General features: G+C 36.4%; 1 protein-coding gene across 3 annotated transcripts in view; it reads right to left on the reverse strand.

The window, feature by feature from the left end:
- LOC139694454 (NACHT domain- and WD repeat-containing protein 1) overlaps positions 1-13,529 on the reverse strand; it is an 81,978-nt gene that overhangs the window by 25,368 nt on the left and 43,081 nt on the right. For all 3 annotated transcript variants that reach the window (XM_071593047.1, XM_071593048.1, XM_071593046.1), the window contains exons 9-16: positions 11,821-12,048; positions 10,642-10,769; positions 6,984-7,218; positions 4,730-4,825; positions 4,468-4,614; positions 2,035-2,172; positions 1,804-1,926; positions 602-710 (exon numbers count right to left, since the gene is read on the reverse strand). In XM_071593047.1, coding sequence (XP_071449148.1) covers positions 602-710; positions 1,804-1,926; positions 2,035-2,172; positions 4,468-4,614; positions 4,730-4,825; positions 6,984-7,218; positions 10,642-10,769; positions 11,821-12,048 — 1,204 coding nt within the window. The remainder of the gene's footprint in view (positions 1-601; positions 711-1,803; positions 1,927-2,034; positions 2,173-4,467; positions 4,615-4,729; positions 4,826-6,983; positions 7,219-10,641; positions 10,770-11,820; positions 12,049-13,529) is intronic.

Here is a 13,529-nt window from a genome sequence, read left to right on the forward strand (position 1 = left end):
AACTAATTGCATTTTAAAACAATACACTAAGTGGGAAGGGTGCAGGAATGACAAAAAGAAAATATATATATGCACCAAAAATAAATTATAATATAGGCAGATATAGAAATAAGGATTTTGTAAGTTTTGGAAAATTTATTTTTAAAATTGCTCAGGGAAAATCTTTATAGAGTATAACACAAAGGAAACTAAATTGATTATTTCCATGAATGTGCATCGATTTTGTCATGTTATGTGAACAATTGATAACTTATTTGAATTAAAAAATATATACAACATATGAGAATCTTATTTCTTAACTACATATACTAATTTTCTCAAAAGTAATTCCAGCAGATATTTCTCTTTGAAAAAATATAAGCACTTGCTGCTCTGCATGCCATACTACTGCATACCCTCACATAAAAACCCTTACTAATAAATTCCATGTTTTTGACAGTTAATTCTTCCCAAATAGGAAAAGTGAATAACCCTAGGCTATAATGGGCACAATCAGATATCTTAGAATAGATCCACATAGAAAGCATATGACTAGTCCAGTATGAACTTCAGCTCTATATTTCATCATAGTTAAAAGGTTCTGAAAAATGCTTATACCTACCATATGTGGCATCACTGTGGAACGACTTATCATGTGCAAGCAGATCTAACATTTCAGAATCAGTTAATCCAAATCTTGATGCAGCCATCAAAGCAAAAGCATGTTGAACCTGAGACAAGGATTTACAATTAATTAAACATACTTTGGTATCCATTAAAGAAACATGATAATGCTAATAAGAGCCAGGTGGAATAACCAATGAACTTTATTGCTTGGAACATTTTATAGCTGATTGAGTGGTTCATGGTTTTTTTTAAGAAGTGAAGCCTCTAGTGGCCATTTCAGATAACTAGTTGGCCACTGCCAGGGAGGAGGTGTGGAAAGCTTTGTTTTAGTCACATGGGACAAGGGAAGGTACATGAGCATCAAATCACAGACCATGATTAAGTAAGGTTTGTGAGGAGAGAGAGTGGTAACAAGAGTGGATTTGTGGAAGGTAAAACACACTCCTGTGGTTTGTGGCAGAAGGGAGGGATGGAAATGTTGAGGGATTGAGACCTAGAAATGCAAAGGTTCAACGTGCTCCTCCTGACATAACCAATGGAAACCAATTTCCCTTCCCATGAACCTACATTAGGTCATATAAAAGTTCTGAACTTAAGATAATACATAATACCATACTGTCTGCTTCAAAAGAGCTTTCATCTGCTTCTTTACAGAATAGTCTTTAGAAGGAAAAGCTATATTATTGCTTTGGTACATTTGCCCTCAAAATAAAGTTCAACAAATATCATCTAACTCATATCACTCTTATGTCAGAGCTATTTTTTTTACTGAATGATAACTTTTTCAAGGAGTTCTGAATGTTTCTTTCTGAATTAGGTGCTAGGTCAAGTTCACTATGATTTCAGTTTTAAAAAAGAAAAGCTTCAGCCCCATTATCCTTGGCATTATTGGAATGGCTTCTCTACCCACAGCATACACTGCAGGTAAGATTCATCTACTGCTTCCTCCCCTTTGCCATCTCCCTAAAAGACCCTTTTCAGGACTATATCTTTACTCAATCAATTTTTTTGGAGCCCCTTGATGAGATGCTCTTTTTCTTTTTGGATGGATTCTTGGACGGCGACCGCTACTGTGTGAGGTATCAGGGTCTACATAAAAAATTTTAGCGAGACTCATTCAGGAATGGCAATTAATTTTGAAATATGCTGTTTAGATTTATATATTTTGTGTAAATAGCAAACAAAAAATTAACTTACTCTGACTTTTCCTAAAAAAACTTCCAATTCATCTAGGAAACTGTTAATTTGGTCCTTTATGTTTCCCCTGGGCACTATGTCATGATCTTTATCAGACCACCATGATGTTTGCCATGCAAGCATCTAAAATGAAGTAAAAGTCAATTATTAGAATATTTTAAATTTAAGAGTTTAAAAATTGACCAAAAGAAAACACAAAATGTAGTAACAGATCAGTTCAATAATGTTTACCTTCACGTATAATGGCAATGTGCATTCTTGTACAGATGAGCGAACACAGTCTTGCAAGTGATTATTCACAATGTGGTTGTATTGCATGACTGAAGCCATTAGTATTGTCTGTGCTTCCTCCTTTTTCAGTGGCAACACCTGTATAACAATGATGGGAGAATAGATGGTCAAATAGATGATCAAATAGATGAAGTTGTAGAGTAACCTATCTAATGAAAATATTGCAGAAAATAATGGTAGATTTGAGGGATAGGACACTTATCCACAACCTGTACATGTCTCAGACTGCTCAGATATGAGTGGCAGATAGAGAGTCTGCATGGGTAGTGTTGGGGAGAGGAGTGCGGCAGGGGTGTCCATTGTCACCAAATGCTGTTCAACGTATATGTAGAGGAACTAATTAAAGAGGCATGGGAAGAACCAGAGATGGGTATGAAAGTCGGTGGGTAATTCATAACATCAAATAGGTTTGCTGAAGACCAAGCTCTAGTTTGTCAGGAGCCACGGGGTTGCAAGCATTGCTGAGTGAATTGTAAATACAGTGCAATAGATATGGTATTAGAATCAATGTAAATAAAACAAAGGTAACGCTATTTTCCAGAAAGAGAAAGGTTAAGCACTAAAACAGAGGCTAAGCACTAAAAGCTAAGCATTAAAACGGAAAGGCAAAAACTAGAAGAGGTGGAGCAGTTTACATGCCTCGGAAGTGATTTGGACCAAAATGGTCAAAGTAGTAAAGACATGAGGAGAAGAATTGGGTTAGGCAAAGAAGCTTTCACAAGGAGGAGGAAATTGATGACAGGGACATTGAGTAAGGATGTTAAGAAAAAGCTCATCAAAACTTTGATATGGATCATAGTTATGTACGGCATAAGAGCATGGTCATCAAAGCAGGATGATAGACATAGATTGGAGGTGTTTTAAATGTGGGTGTAGGGAAGGATGGAAAAAGTGAAGTGGGCAGAAAGGAAAACAAATGAGTAAGTACTAGGTATGGTGAGCGAGGAGCGGGGTTTGTCAGGAGAAATCCTAAGGAGGCATGAAAAATGGATGAAGGGCATATTGAACGGCAATGGGATGTTGAAGACTGTAATAGAGGGGAGAATGTTAGGCAAGCAAGGAAGGGGTAGGAATGGGATAGTTATGTTGGATGGAATGAAGGGGGGAAGGTATATTTGGAATTGAAGGGTCTTATTGTACTATTGGATGTAAGGTTGTGTTTTCTTGGGACAGACAAGGGAATTGTCAGTGTACTGTTTGGTAGCTTGCATCCATCAAAAACCTACCTTAACTGGTAGATAACCAATGAAAAAAAATACAAAAACGCACACACATACATACATATTACCTAAATGAAGTCTTGACAAGGAAAATTAATTGGTCTTCCATGTTCACTCATAGTAGTAGTAGATTTAGTGGAGGCAACCAACATCTGAGGTAATTGGCACCATTAGGGATGGATGGGAAAGGAGGAAGAGTGGAGGGAAACCCAGCATTGGCATTAGCCTACTCTCACTGAAAGGCAACAAGGGGTCTGCAGTTTAACATCTCATCCAATGGACAGCATACTCACAAAGCATACTTGCTCTCCACAAAGCACCTCGGGGATCGATATGGGGCCATGGCTAACATCCTGGCTTCCCACCCAGAGGGATCGGGTGCGAATCCTGGAGGTGGCAGATATTTTTCCGTTGTATCCTGATCTCTTGCTTTGTGGAGGTCACATTGAGTGAGAAGCCATCCATCGGATGGGACGTTAAACTGCGGACCTCATGGTATCTTTTGTTAAGTGTAGGCTATTACACTTGCCGGGTTACTCTCAACCCTTCATCCTTTCATGTTCATCCCTAATGGCACAAATAACCTCAGCAGTCAGATGCCTCCCCTAAAACTACTAATACAAAGCACCTCAAGTAAGGTTCAGGATACCACTGAAAAAGATCTGCTATCTCCAGGATTCAAACCTGGACCCTCTGGGTGGGAAGCCAGTACATAAGCCACTGCACCATCACCATATTCATGTTAACTTATGTAAATGAGTTAACTCCAAAACTTACAGACTTCAGATTGGAAACATGGCATTTTGTGTTTAGTTTTCAAAAAAGGTTTCACAAGTCAAAACATAGTAATCTCCAAGGAAATGAACAAAAAATTACTGTCATTGATTAAGAACAGAGAAAATCCATTTATTATGAGCTCGATAATTTTTTTAAACATTACTAAGTTGTTACCAATGTTCTGACAGATATAAAAATTCTAATATTAACTTATCAGTGTGTGTCAATTCTCAAGGAAGATTTCAATCATTTTCTCATGGGAATAACGTTAAAATAACCTGTGGTTTCATGAAAATTTACTTAATGTCTTGATTTGAGGGAACTAAACCTGTAATAAAGCTAGATATGCCTGTATAGAAGAGAAGGAAAGACAAACCTCAACTCTGGGAGATTCTTCATTCAGCTTATTCTGGAGATTTTCATACCAAATACCTTTGTTATCAACCGACAGAATTATTTTTACATTATTTGGTAATTCCAAGGGTATCCAGGAAGTAGAAATATCTGGGCCAAATCTTTTCACCTGTTAAATGTTTTTGAAAGGAATACCTCAATTAATAATGAAAAAATCATAGAATGAAAGGAAGATATGTTGGCATGGGTGGGAGCATGCATCATAAGATTTTCAACATACAGACCTGATCAATACCATCAATGATTATAATAAGCTTTTTCTGAGCTGCTGATGCTTCAGAAAGGATTTTCTTAAGACTTTTTGTATACGTGCTCAGATTCTGAAATTTCACAATAGAAAACAAATTAGATAAACCATCATAAAATTCCACTTCTTTACTACTATGATGATAACCCATATTGCCATTTAACTAAATATCTTACACAAATTTTATAGTCATAAATGACACGTTGATTCATTCAGTATGTATTATACTACAAAAAATATTGCATATTTCAAAGGATTCAGCAGCTTTATGCTCAGCGAGTGAGTGATATGTGTATGTTTGTGTACATATATATGTTCACACACACATCACTCACTGAGCATAAAGCTGCTGAATCCTATGAAATACGCAATTGTTTTTGCAATATAATACATACTGAATGAATCATATACATATATATATATATATATATATATATATATATATATATATATATATATATATATATATAACGATTGTACGGAAAAACTCACATGAGTGGCACAATGATGGGCTGACACAATATAACACAAATAGAATAGAATAGCAACATTTAAAAGGACACTCACACGGATAATTGTTCGAGCTTTCGGCCCTCTCAGAGGCCTTCTTCAAGAGAGACTCATGACTCATGAGTCTCTCTTGAAGAAGGCCTCAAAGAGGGCCGAAAGCTCGAACAATTATCCGTGTGAGTGTCCTTTTAAATGTTGCTATTCTATTCTATTTGTGTTATATTGTGTCAGCCCATTATATATATATATATATATATATATATATATATATATATATATATATATATATATATATATATATATTCTCCCTATAAATGAGGAAGTACTTGGTATGGTGGGCGAAGAGAGGGGTTTATTGGGAGAAATCCTATAGAGGCAGGAAAAGTGGATGAAGGGGTTATTGGCTGGCAGTGAGATGTTGAAGACTGTAATTGAGGGGAGAATGTTAGGCAAACGAGGAAAGGGAAGGAACAGGATAGGGATGTTGGATGGGATGAAGGGAGGAAGAAAGTACACAGAGATGAAGAGGGACCTGATGTAGAGTAGGACATTGTGTTTTGCTGGGGGTCACAAATTGTTGAATTAGTAATTTTTTCCATCTAAAAACCTACCTTAACTGGTAGATTACCTAATAATAATAAATTCTCCCTATATGTAGCCTATTCTCTCCCACCCCCTCTCTTCCCTATGTCCCATTTGTTATCTCTTGTCCCTTTCTCCTACCCCCACTCTTGACTGCCATGCTTTAGATTTTTATCATACTTAATCTGCAAAAAAATACCTAATTTATCTCTCCTCACAATACACTTGACTTCCTACTATTCACCTTATTAGCATAGAATTATTAAACCTATCGCTGAATACAAATTTTTACTTTCTCTTATATGGCAAAATTTTGGATCTCTGGGAAAATGATCTTATTCATACCCGTAGAATTCCATATTCATCTGCTTTGCAGCATTTTTTTAAATCACTCATATTAAGACCTGGTTTGATCTACAAAAAATAAATGATAAGTAACTATAATGGAATAACACCAAAGTACGAATACTTAAAAATGCAGAGTGAATATTCTATTTTGAATTAGATCATGAATAAATTTAGATGATAAAACTTCTATAATATCTGCTCCATGAAGACCCTAATGGTTCCCATTTTTTGGTATGCAACTAATTCTTAGCTAAAAGGTCAATCCAATGAGTCATTTAAATAATAAAATAATAATAACTTTCAATGCCATAATTTCCTTTATACAATACACAATTTTTGCAAAAATGTTTCAAAAAGTTAAGGTGCACATTGCATACCAACACGCAAGACCATATGGACTTATGACCATAATTTTCTCTTCGAATAATATCACATATTTTTGTATTTTTGGGAATTAATACCTTTTTCTTTTGATGCATTCACTTGATAATTTTTACCAAACATAGAAAAATATTATAATTTATAGAATCAAACCTTGTCATTGATATCCTGTTTTGAAGCAAATGATAAGAAGTCATAATATTCTTTCAATACCTCTACAACAATGAAAGAGAGAAGGAATGCATTTATATGCAATATCCTGAGATCTGGGACGTTACATGTGAATTTTCAAGGTAAGAGTCTCTGATTACCTCTCATGTCAAGATTGCAGTCTCAAAATTAATGGCATGTTTTCAGCTCAAGCATCTAATTTGCTTTCCTAAGTTGGATTACACTCACTTGATGCTTACATGAATTATATGGTAGGGTTGACCATATGCAATGATGGCACATTGTTGTGTAAGACTACGGAGAATCTGCTCAATCATAAGGGATTCTGCAGTTGCGCCCACAAAGCGTGCCAAGACAAATGCATCAGGGCACCACGTAAGACAAGACTGGGCTGTTCTTGCCAGTAGAGTTGTTTTCCCACAACCAGTCGGACCATGCACAATCATGGGAGAGTGGCTATCCCCAGTGACATAACTGTAAACAATGAAGACAGGTAGATTAATGACAAATATGAACATATATTTGTCTCTGAAGCAAAAATACGGCATGATAAATTGAAGACTCAAAAGCTAAACTAAGCCAAACAAAATGGCAAAGCCAAAAATAATTTAATATAATGAATCTTCATGCAGAATATGTAAAATTGTTTGAATATTTTACCTGGAAAACAATACTGATTTACTTTTTAATGCATGAAAATAACTGATACATTAAAATGACATTGTGAAAATAACTGACACATTTCACATATAATTATTCCATGAAATATTTTTCATTCTTCTTTCAGCCAAATGGCTTATTGTTTCTCTTATTTATGACTACAACTTTCTTAGTCTTCTGATTGGCAATACAATTATACAGCACTTCCATGTGGTCAACCAATGCTAGCACATTATTTTTGGTATCTATACTTTACTTGTTCATTCTGTCCAAGCTATCTCTCCATTTATTTCAGGATTGATTAATGTTTCCATTTGAACTGTTTGCATATTTTTTTTTATTTTTTGTCATACCTCTTTATTTCTTTTTCCATTATCCATTTTCAGCCCAGTTTTGTGATTTTTTATTCCTGAAGCTTGTATCCAACTATTCATTAGTTGATATTACTGTTCGCGTTTTGCTACTATAGGATATACTGGGAATAGTCATCACCCAATAGAATTTTCTAAAAGTTTCTTTTCTTACCTTGTTTATCAGGTTTCCTTGAATTGTACAGTTTATGCAATAAAAGTACTCACACTAGTATTCTTTTCCTACAACACATTTTCCCCAGTGAATAAAATTTGGTTTCCCAGATACTTTTGAAAGAGTTAATTTAAAGATTTAATATAGAGTTTTAAGAACAGCAATACTTCATATTAATGCTGCCTTATCCAGGGGATTTTATAGTACTCATGCTTTGCCCCTAGCACTTCTTTTAATTCCATTAATTCTATTTGGATGATCATTATGGCTACTGTTCCTGATCTTTAATTATCACTCATCATATTTCTGCTTCCTCTTTTGCATTCACTTCCATCTATATTTCATAAATATCGTATAGCCATTCTATTTATCTATTATTATGATTTTTGCATTAATTCCACAAATATGTTTTCTTTAAGTTTTCAATAAATTTTAAAGCAAACTCTCTAGCCCATGTATATTGCTTTCTATTTTTGCTATGAAATTTTCCAACTCACTTGATGCATTTGTTAACATAACTGTTTTACTTCAGTTTGTTGATGCTTTAGAAATTTTATTCATTCTTCTGGTATATTTTGTAGCAATGTTTAAAACACAAGCATGTGGCGGTTCATTTGTTGATGTAGCAGTTCATTTGTTTGTGCGATTCAGGGGTGTCACCCTAGGCACGACCCACGAGGAGGCATTTTGACCCACGAGGGACCAGTCACGCCTCAACTCCCGCCGAGCGTTCATCCCTCTTGTGCATGTTGCGCCCATGGCATATATCTTTCCGTGTTGACCTTGGTCTGTTATCCACAGCACTCGGAATAAATCTGCTGTTCATTCAAACGCTTTATATTTGCTTTATTAGTATTTCCTACCACCGCCTGCACTAAAATAATTTCCAGCACTCCCACAAATTGGTGACCCCGACGTGATCGCTAAGGTGACTCAAGTGTTGCGCGCGAAAAGTTTTTATATTTATTGTGTGGAAACGGAAATTTTCAGTGCTCGCCGTTTATCTAAATTTCGAAGTGCTAGCTAATCAAGCATCCTCACTGCAATATGGCCGAAAATACACACGCCGTCAACCACGTGGCCATGCGGGTGACAAGTACAAGCGGTTGCGAGAAGAATTGGTTCGGCGGGTTTCGCCGTCCGAGGAGCAAAGGATCAAGCAACTCCTCGGGAATGAGGACATGGGTGACCACAGACCGTCGCAGTTTCTGCGACATCTTCGCTCTTTGGCTGGCGGAGCCGTTCCGGACGACCTTTTACGGACAATTTGGTTGAGCTGCCTGCCGCGTCCTGTCCACGCCATTTTAGTCACCCAGGCGTCTACGAGCTTGACAGATCTCGCCGCCCTGGCAGACAAGGTAGCGGAGGTGACTCATTCGCCGTACGCTGCCGCAGTGGCCCCCAACCCGGTTATTAGTGCACTGATGGAGAAGATAGAAAACCTCTCTCAACAAGTGGCAGCGCTCGCCAACGAGCGCGGCCCACACTCGCATCCCCGTTCCCGTGACGAGGGGCATGGCAGTGAGTCAGAAGGACGAAGTTGGTGCAGAGAATACGGGGCAGCTGAGGTGGCGCTCCGTGGAAAACGATAGAGGTAGTCCTCTCACTACGACGAGGAAGTCGGCGGGGGAGATGGTGACCAGCGTCTCTTCCACGTCCTCTTCGCGGGTCCGGCAAATGTCTGACGGCGACGATGACGACGAGGATTATCGCGGAGGAGATGGCATGGTCACCGTGGAGCGGAGGACCATGGTGGTGACCAATGGGTCCGCGGGCAGCGGCAGTCACTTCTCAACCTCAGCCGAGCGTTCATCCCTCTTGTGCACCTTGCGCCCGTGGCATATATCTTTCCATGTTGACCTTTGTCTGTTATCCACAGCACTCAGAATAAATCTGCTGTTCATTCAAACGCTTTATATGTGCCTTATTAGTATTTCCTAGCACCGCCTGCGCTAACATAATTTCCGGCACCCCCACAAGCACCTTGCATTTTTCTTTAATGTTATCCTCAATTTCTTAATTCTAGCATCTTAATTTCTTTTTGCTGAACTTCTGTATTCAGTGCTCAAGGGATTCAAAAGTAAGAAGTAGGAATAACTGTTGCTGCAGTGTTCTTTTCAGGTATCTAACATTTCAAATTTGACAATCTTTAAATATAAATTAAATACATTTATATTCTGAGGATCTGACCATGTATTGAAAGAATTTTTTATCAAAAAACACTAACGTTAACAAGTGGTTTTACCATTAAGTTTTACAATTCCTAGTCTTAGATTCAAGGAAAAGACTGTTTGCAATAGTAATACAACAATAATGGATGCCGATTAATCAAAAGGATCCATAACAGGATTGAGTACCTATTACCCAATTTTAATAAATTCCAAAGGTGTAGGCTATCAGGATAACCGCACTCTGGCATAGAATCATGTGTTACTCACTCTTGAATATTCATATGGTCTCAGAATATCAACAATTCATTTTTGTTTTATCTGTTCCCTACTGTTTACTTTTAGTAATCAAGTAAAGTTGTTTCCAAATTTTCTCTTGAAAGGTAATTGTAGGCAGTAACACTAAAATTTTTGTAATTTTTACAGAATCTTGTAAATAAATTGATTATTAGCACTTTTAGCCTAGAAGCCTAAAACATCTTATTACAAACATGTACGCCATTTTGGCAAAAGATAAAGTAAACCTAGAGTAAACATCACTCACTTTTTAATATCCTGCAACAAGGAGTTTCTGTTGACACTGCATTGCGCAGCTTGCTGACAAAATGTTGCCTGTTGATCAAGTTCTTGAAAAAAGCTACTTTCTATGCCATATGTTGGTTTTGGTGTGGTCTGAAATAGAATTTTGTTCATAAAGGGTGAGTTATACAGAATATCATTACGAAAAGTTTCCTTTTGATGTGACTGGTAATATGGTAAATCAACATTTCAAACTTTAAATATATTTATCACAATATTTTGTCAAATCTGGACACCTTGACTTGGTTAGATGCTATATACTGTTGCGAGATTTTGCGTTTAAGTATTCTAGTCTGATTAAACCATCGTAATCAACCCAAAGATTGGTTTCATAGGTGAGGGTAGAGCTCCTCTTGTGGTAAGGCACATGTGGCATGTGAAGTTCTTGTCTTGTGAGATGCATCCAAGTGTATTCACAAATGTATTTTTTTAATAGGGTCCCCATCGTGTACTTTCCTAATAGCACTTTGTGGTGGGGAAGAGGAGCTCTGCAATGATTATTGAATGAAAATTAGTGGCTACTCCTCTCCCACATCAAACTCAAAGCCCTTGCTAGAAGAATGGACTCTTCAAATTGCATGCAAATACTGCATGTGATTAGGAGACTCCACAAACATGGAATTAGTAGTGTTTGGCTTTGTAGTATACTTCAAAGACCTAAGTCACATTACACTTTAAACTTACCACACAAAAAAATCATATATTTCTTTTAATTTCAAGTCCTAGGCAAAATTCCAGCTGATTAACAATTTTCAGTGGAATACTTGTACATGTAAATGTCTGAGCTGCAACTAATATAATAGCTTAATGTGGCAGTGTATGAGAAATGTGCTTCATATGACCTTATTATACATACACTTTAATGTTTACCAACAATTATTATTTGCTTTTTTTGTTGATAGAATGCTAGAGGACCACGATATCACATCCGGCACTCTAAGGGTTAATGTACAGATGAAACTGATTTTATACCCTAATTCAGAATTGTAGAAATGATTGAAATGTTTACTTGTTTCAAAGCTGAATACTTGGAGGCCCAGTTTTCGGCCTTTTGAATTTTGAAATAAATCTTTTTTTGTTCTTTTGAATAAAAGAAAACTTGCAAATCAACATGCATGGTAAAAACCAGACAAAAATACCATACCTTGACCTGGCTCTCCTCCATGATTACTTCTGAAATTTCTTTTAGATGATACCATAGGCGCTCCGTCACTTCCTCCACATAACAGGGATTTTCTACTAACACACTTGGGCTAATGGTGCCATTACTTGAAATGACCCCACCCTCTGGTCCCTCTTCTCTCCTCTCATCTTCTCCAATTCGATATCCTTCGACTGGAAGCCTGAGTATATGCTTTTCAGAGAGCTGATTCTGCAATACACAATTTTAGATATTTTAACTATACACTCAGTGATTTATATGGTCAATATGAATATTATTTCAATCACTTATTTAGAGCTTGGTTCCTCATCTGCACAACAAAAGACTTATGTTGGTGGATGGATGATATTTCCAGTTCCTGAAGGGAATGGGGACAGAGCAAGGAGAGAACCCTGTGAAGGGCACAGGAAAGAGAAATAATATACTTTGCTTAGATTGACAATGGCCACCATTCACTTAAATGTTTCTTCTTCCGAAATGGTAAGAAATATTTCTTAACTAAGTTATTGCTCCATTTCCTGCTACCAACCATACTTCAATCAGTTACACGATTAACCTTTTCACCCTTTTATTTTTCATTACCTATAATACTTTTGCTAATCTCTCTCATTTAATATCCCAGCAGTTAAAGCACAGATTCTAATTCATCAATGCTATTATTCTCTTTAAAATTACCAACTTCAGGATACTGTCATTGCTAATCCATAACTTCATCTTTTACTCATTTAGTAATGAGTGTTTTGTCCTCTTCATCCAAACATTTGACCTTTGTATTGATGATTTGTTTTAACATCTCTCAACAGCCCACAAGATCATAAGAGATGATAGAGTATATGGTATGCCATCATTAATGTTATCACCATGGCAACTGCTTTTGTGCAAGGCACTATGGTTCTAAAGCACACTGTTGTCAGAATCTTTTTAAGAGGCCCAGTATTTTAAATGTAGTGATCAGTAAATGCGCAAACCAAGGTTGATATTCTATGGCAAGTTGCAGTTTTAATGATGGTAGCATAACTTATATAATATTCAATATTGACATCATTGATACTGAAAAGCATTTTAATAACTTTATGTATGCTATACTCTCTACTCATTTCTTAATATTTCCATGAACATTATAATTAAATACATGAAAATAAAGTTGTTTGGAAAAACAAAATATTCATTAAAAAGAAAGATACCTTTATTAAACTATTGTAGGATTCAAAATAGTAAAAAAGTTCAGCACTGGCAGTTCAGCATCCACAAAATTGTCAAATACAATTCAATTTGCAGCACACATTTGACATTGGTAAGAATGATAAGACCTACTACGGGAAATAAGGATATTACTGCAGCTATGAATAATATTTGTTCCATGAAAATGAAGAGAATAATGAAACAGTAAATTCTTGATAATGTATTAACAATACCATTGAGGTAAACTATATCAGAGATACAAAACTCCATAACTGCAGCTTCTGCGATGACCACTGTAGATAATGTCAGTTAGGCAGACAATAATGATGCAAACAGAGAAGTTGAAAAGTTTGCTATGTTTTGAGTACCAACTACATACTTTTAATTTATTTCATACTCCTGATGTAAGAGTGCAGAGTGGTGTGGACATATATGGTAAGAATGAATGCACTTGGCATCTCAAAAGTTCAGCATAGGTACCATCCAAACGCTTAAGGCTTATTTTTATA

The sequence above is a fragment of the Hetaerina americana genome, unplaced genomic scaffold, assembly GCF_022747635.1.
Source record: "Hetaerina americana unplaced genomic scaffold, ioHetAmer1.1.p SCAF_5, whole genome shotgun sequence".
Taxonomy (NCBI): domain Eukaryota; kingdom Metazoa; phylum Arthropoda; class Insecta; order Odonata; family Calopterygidae; genus Hetaerina; species Hetaerina americana.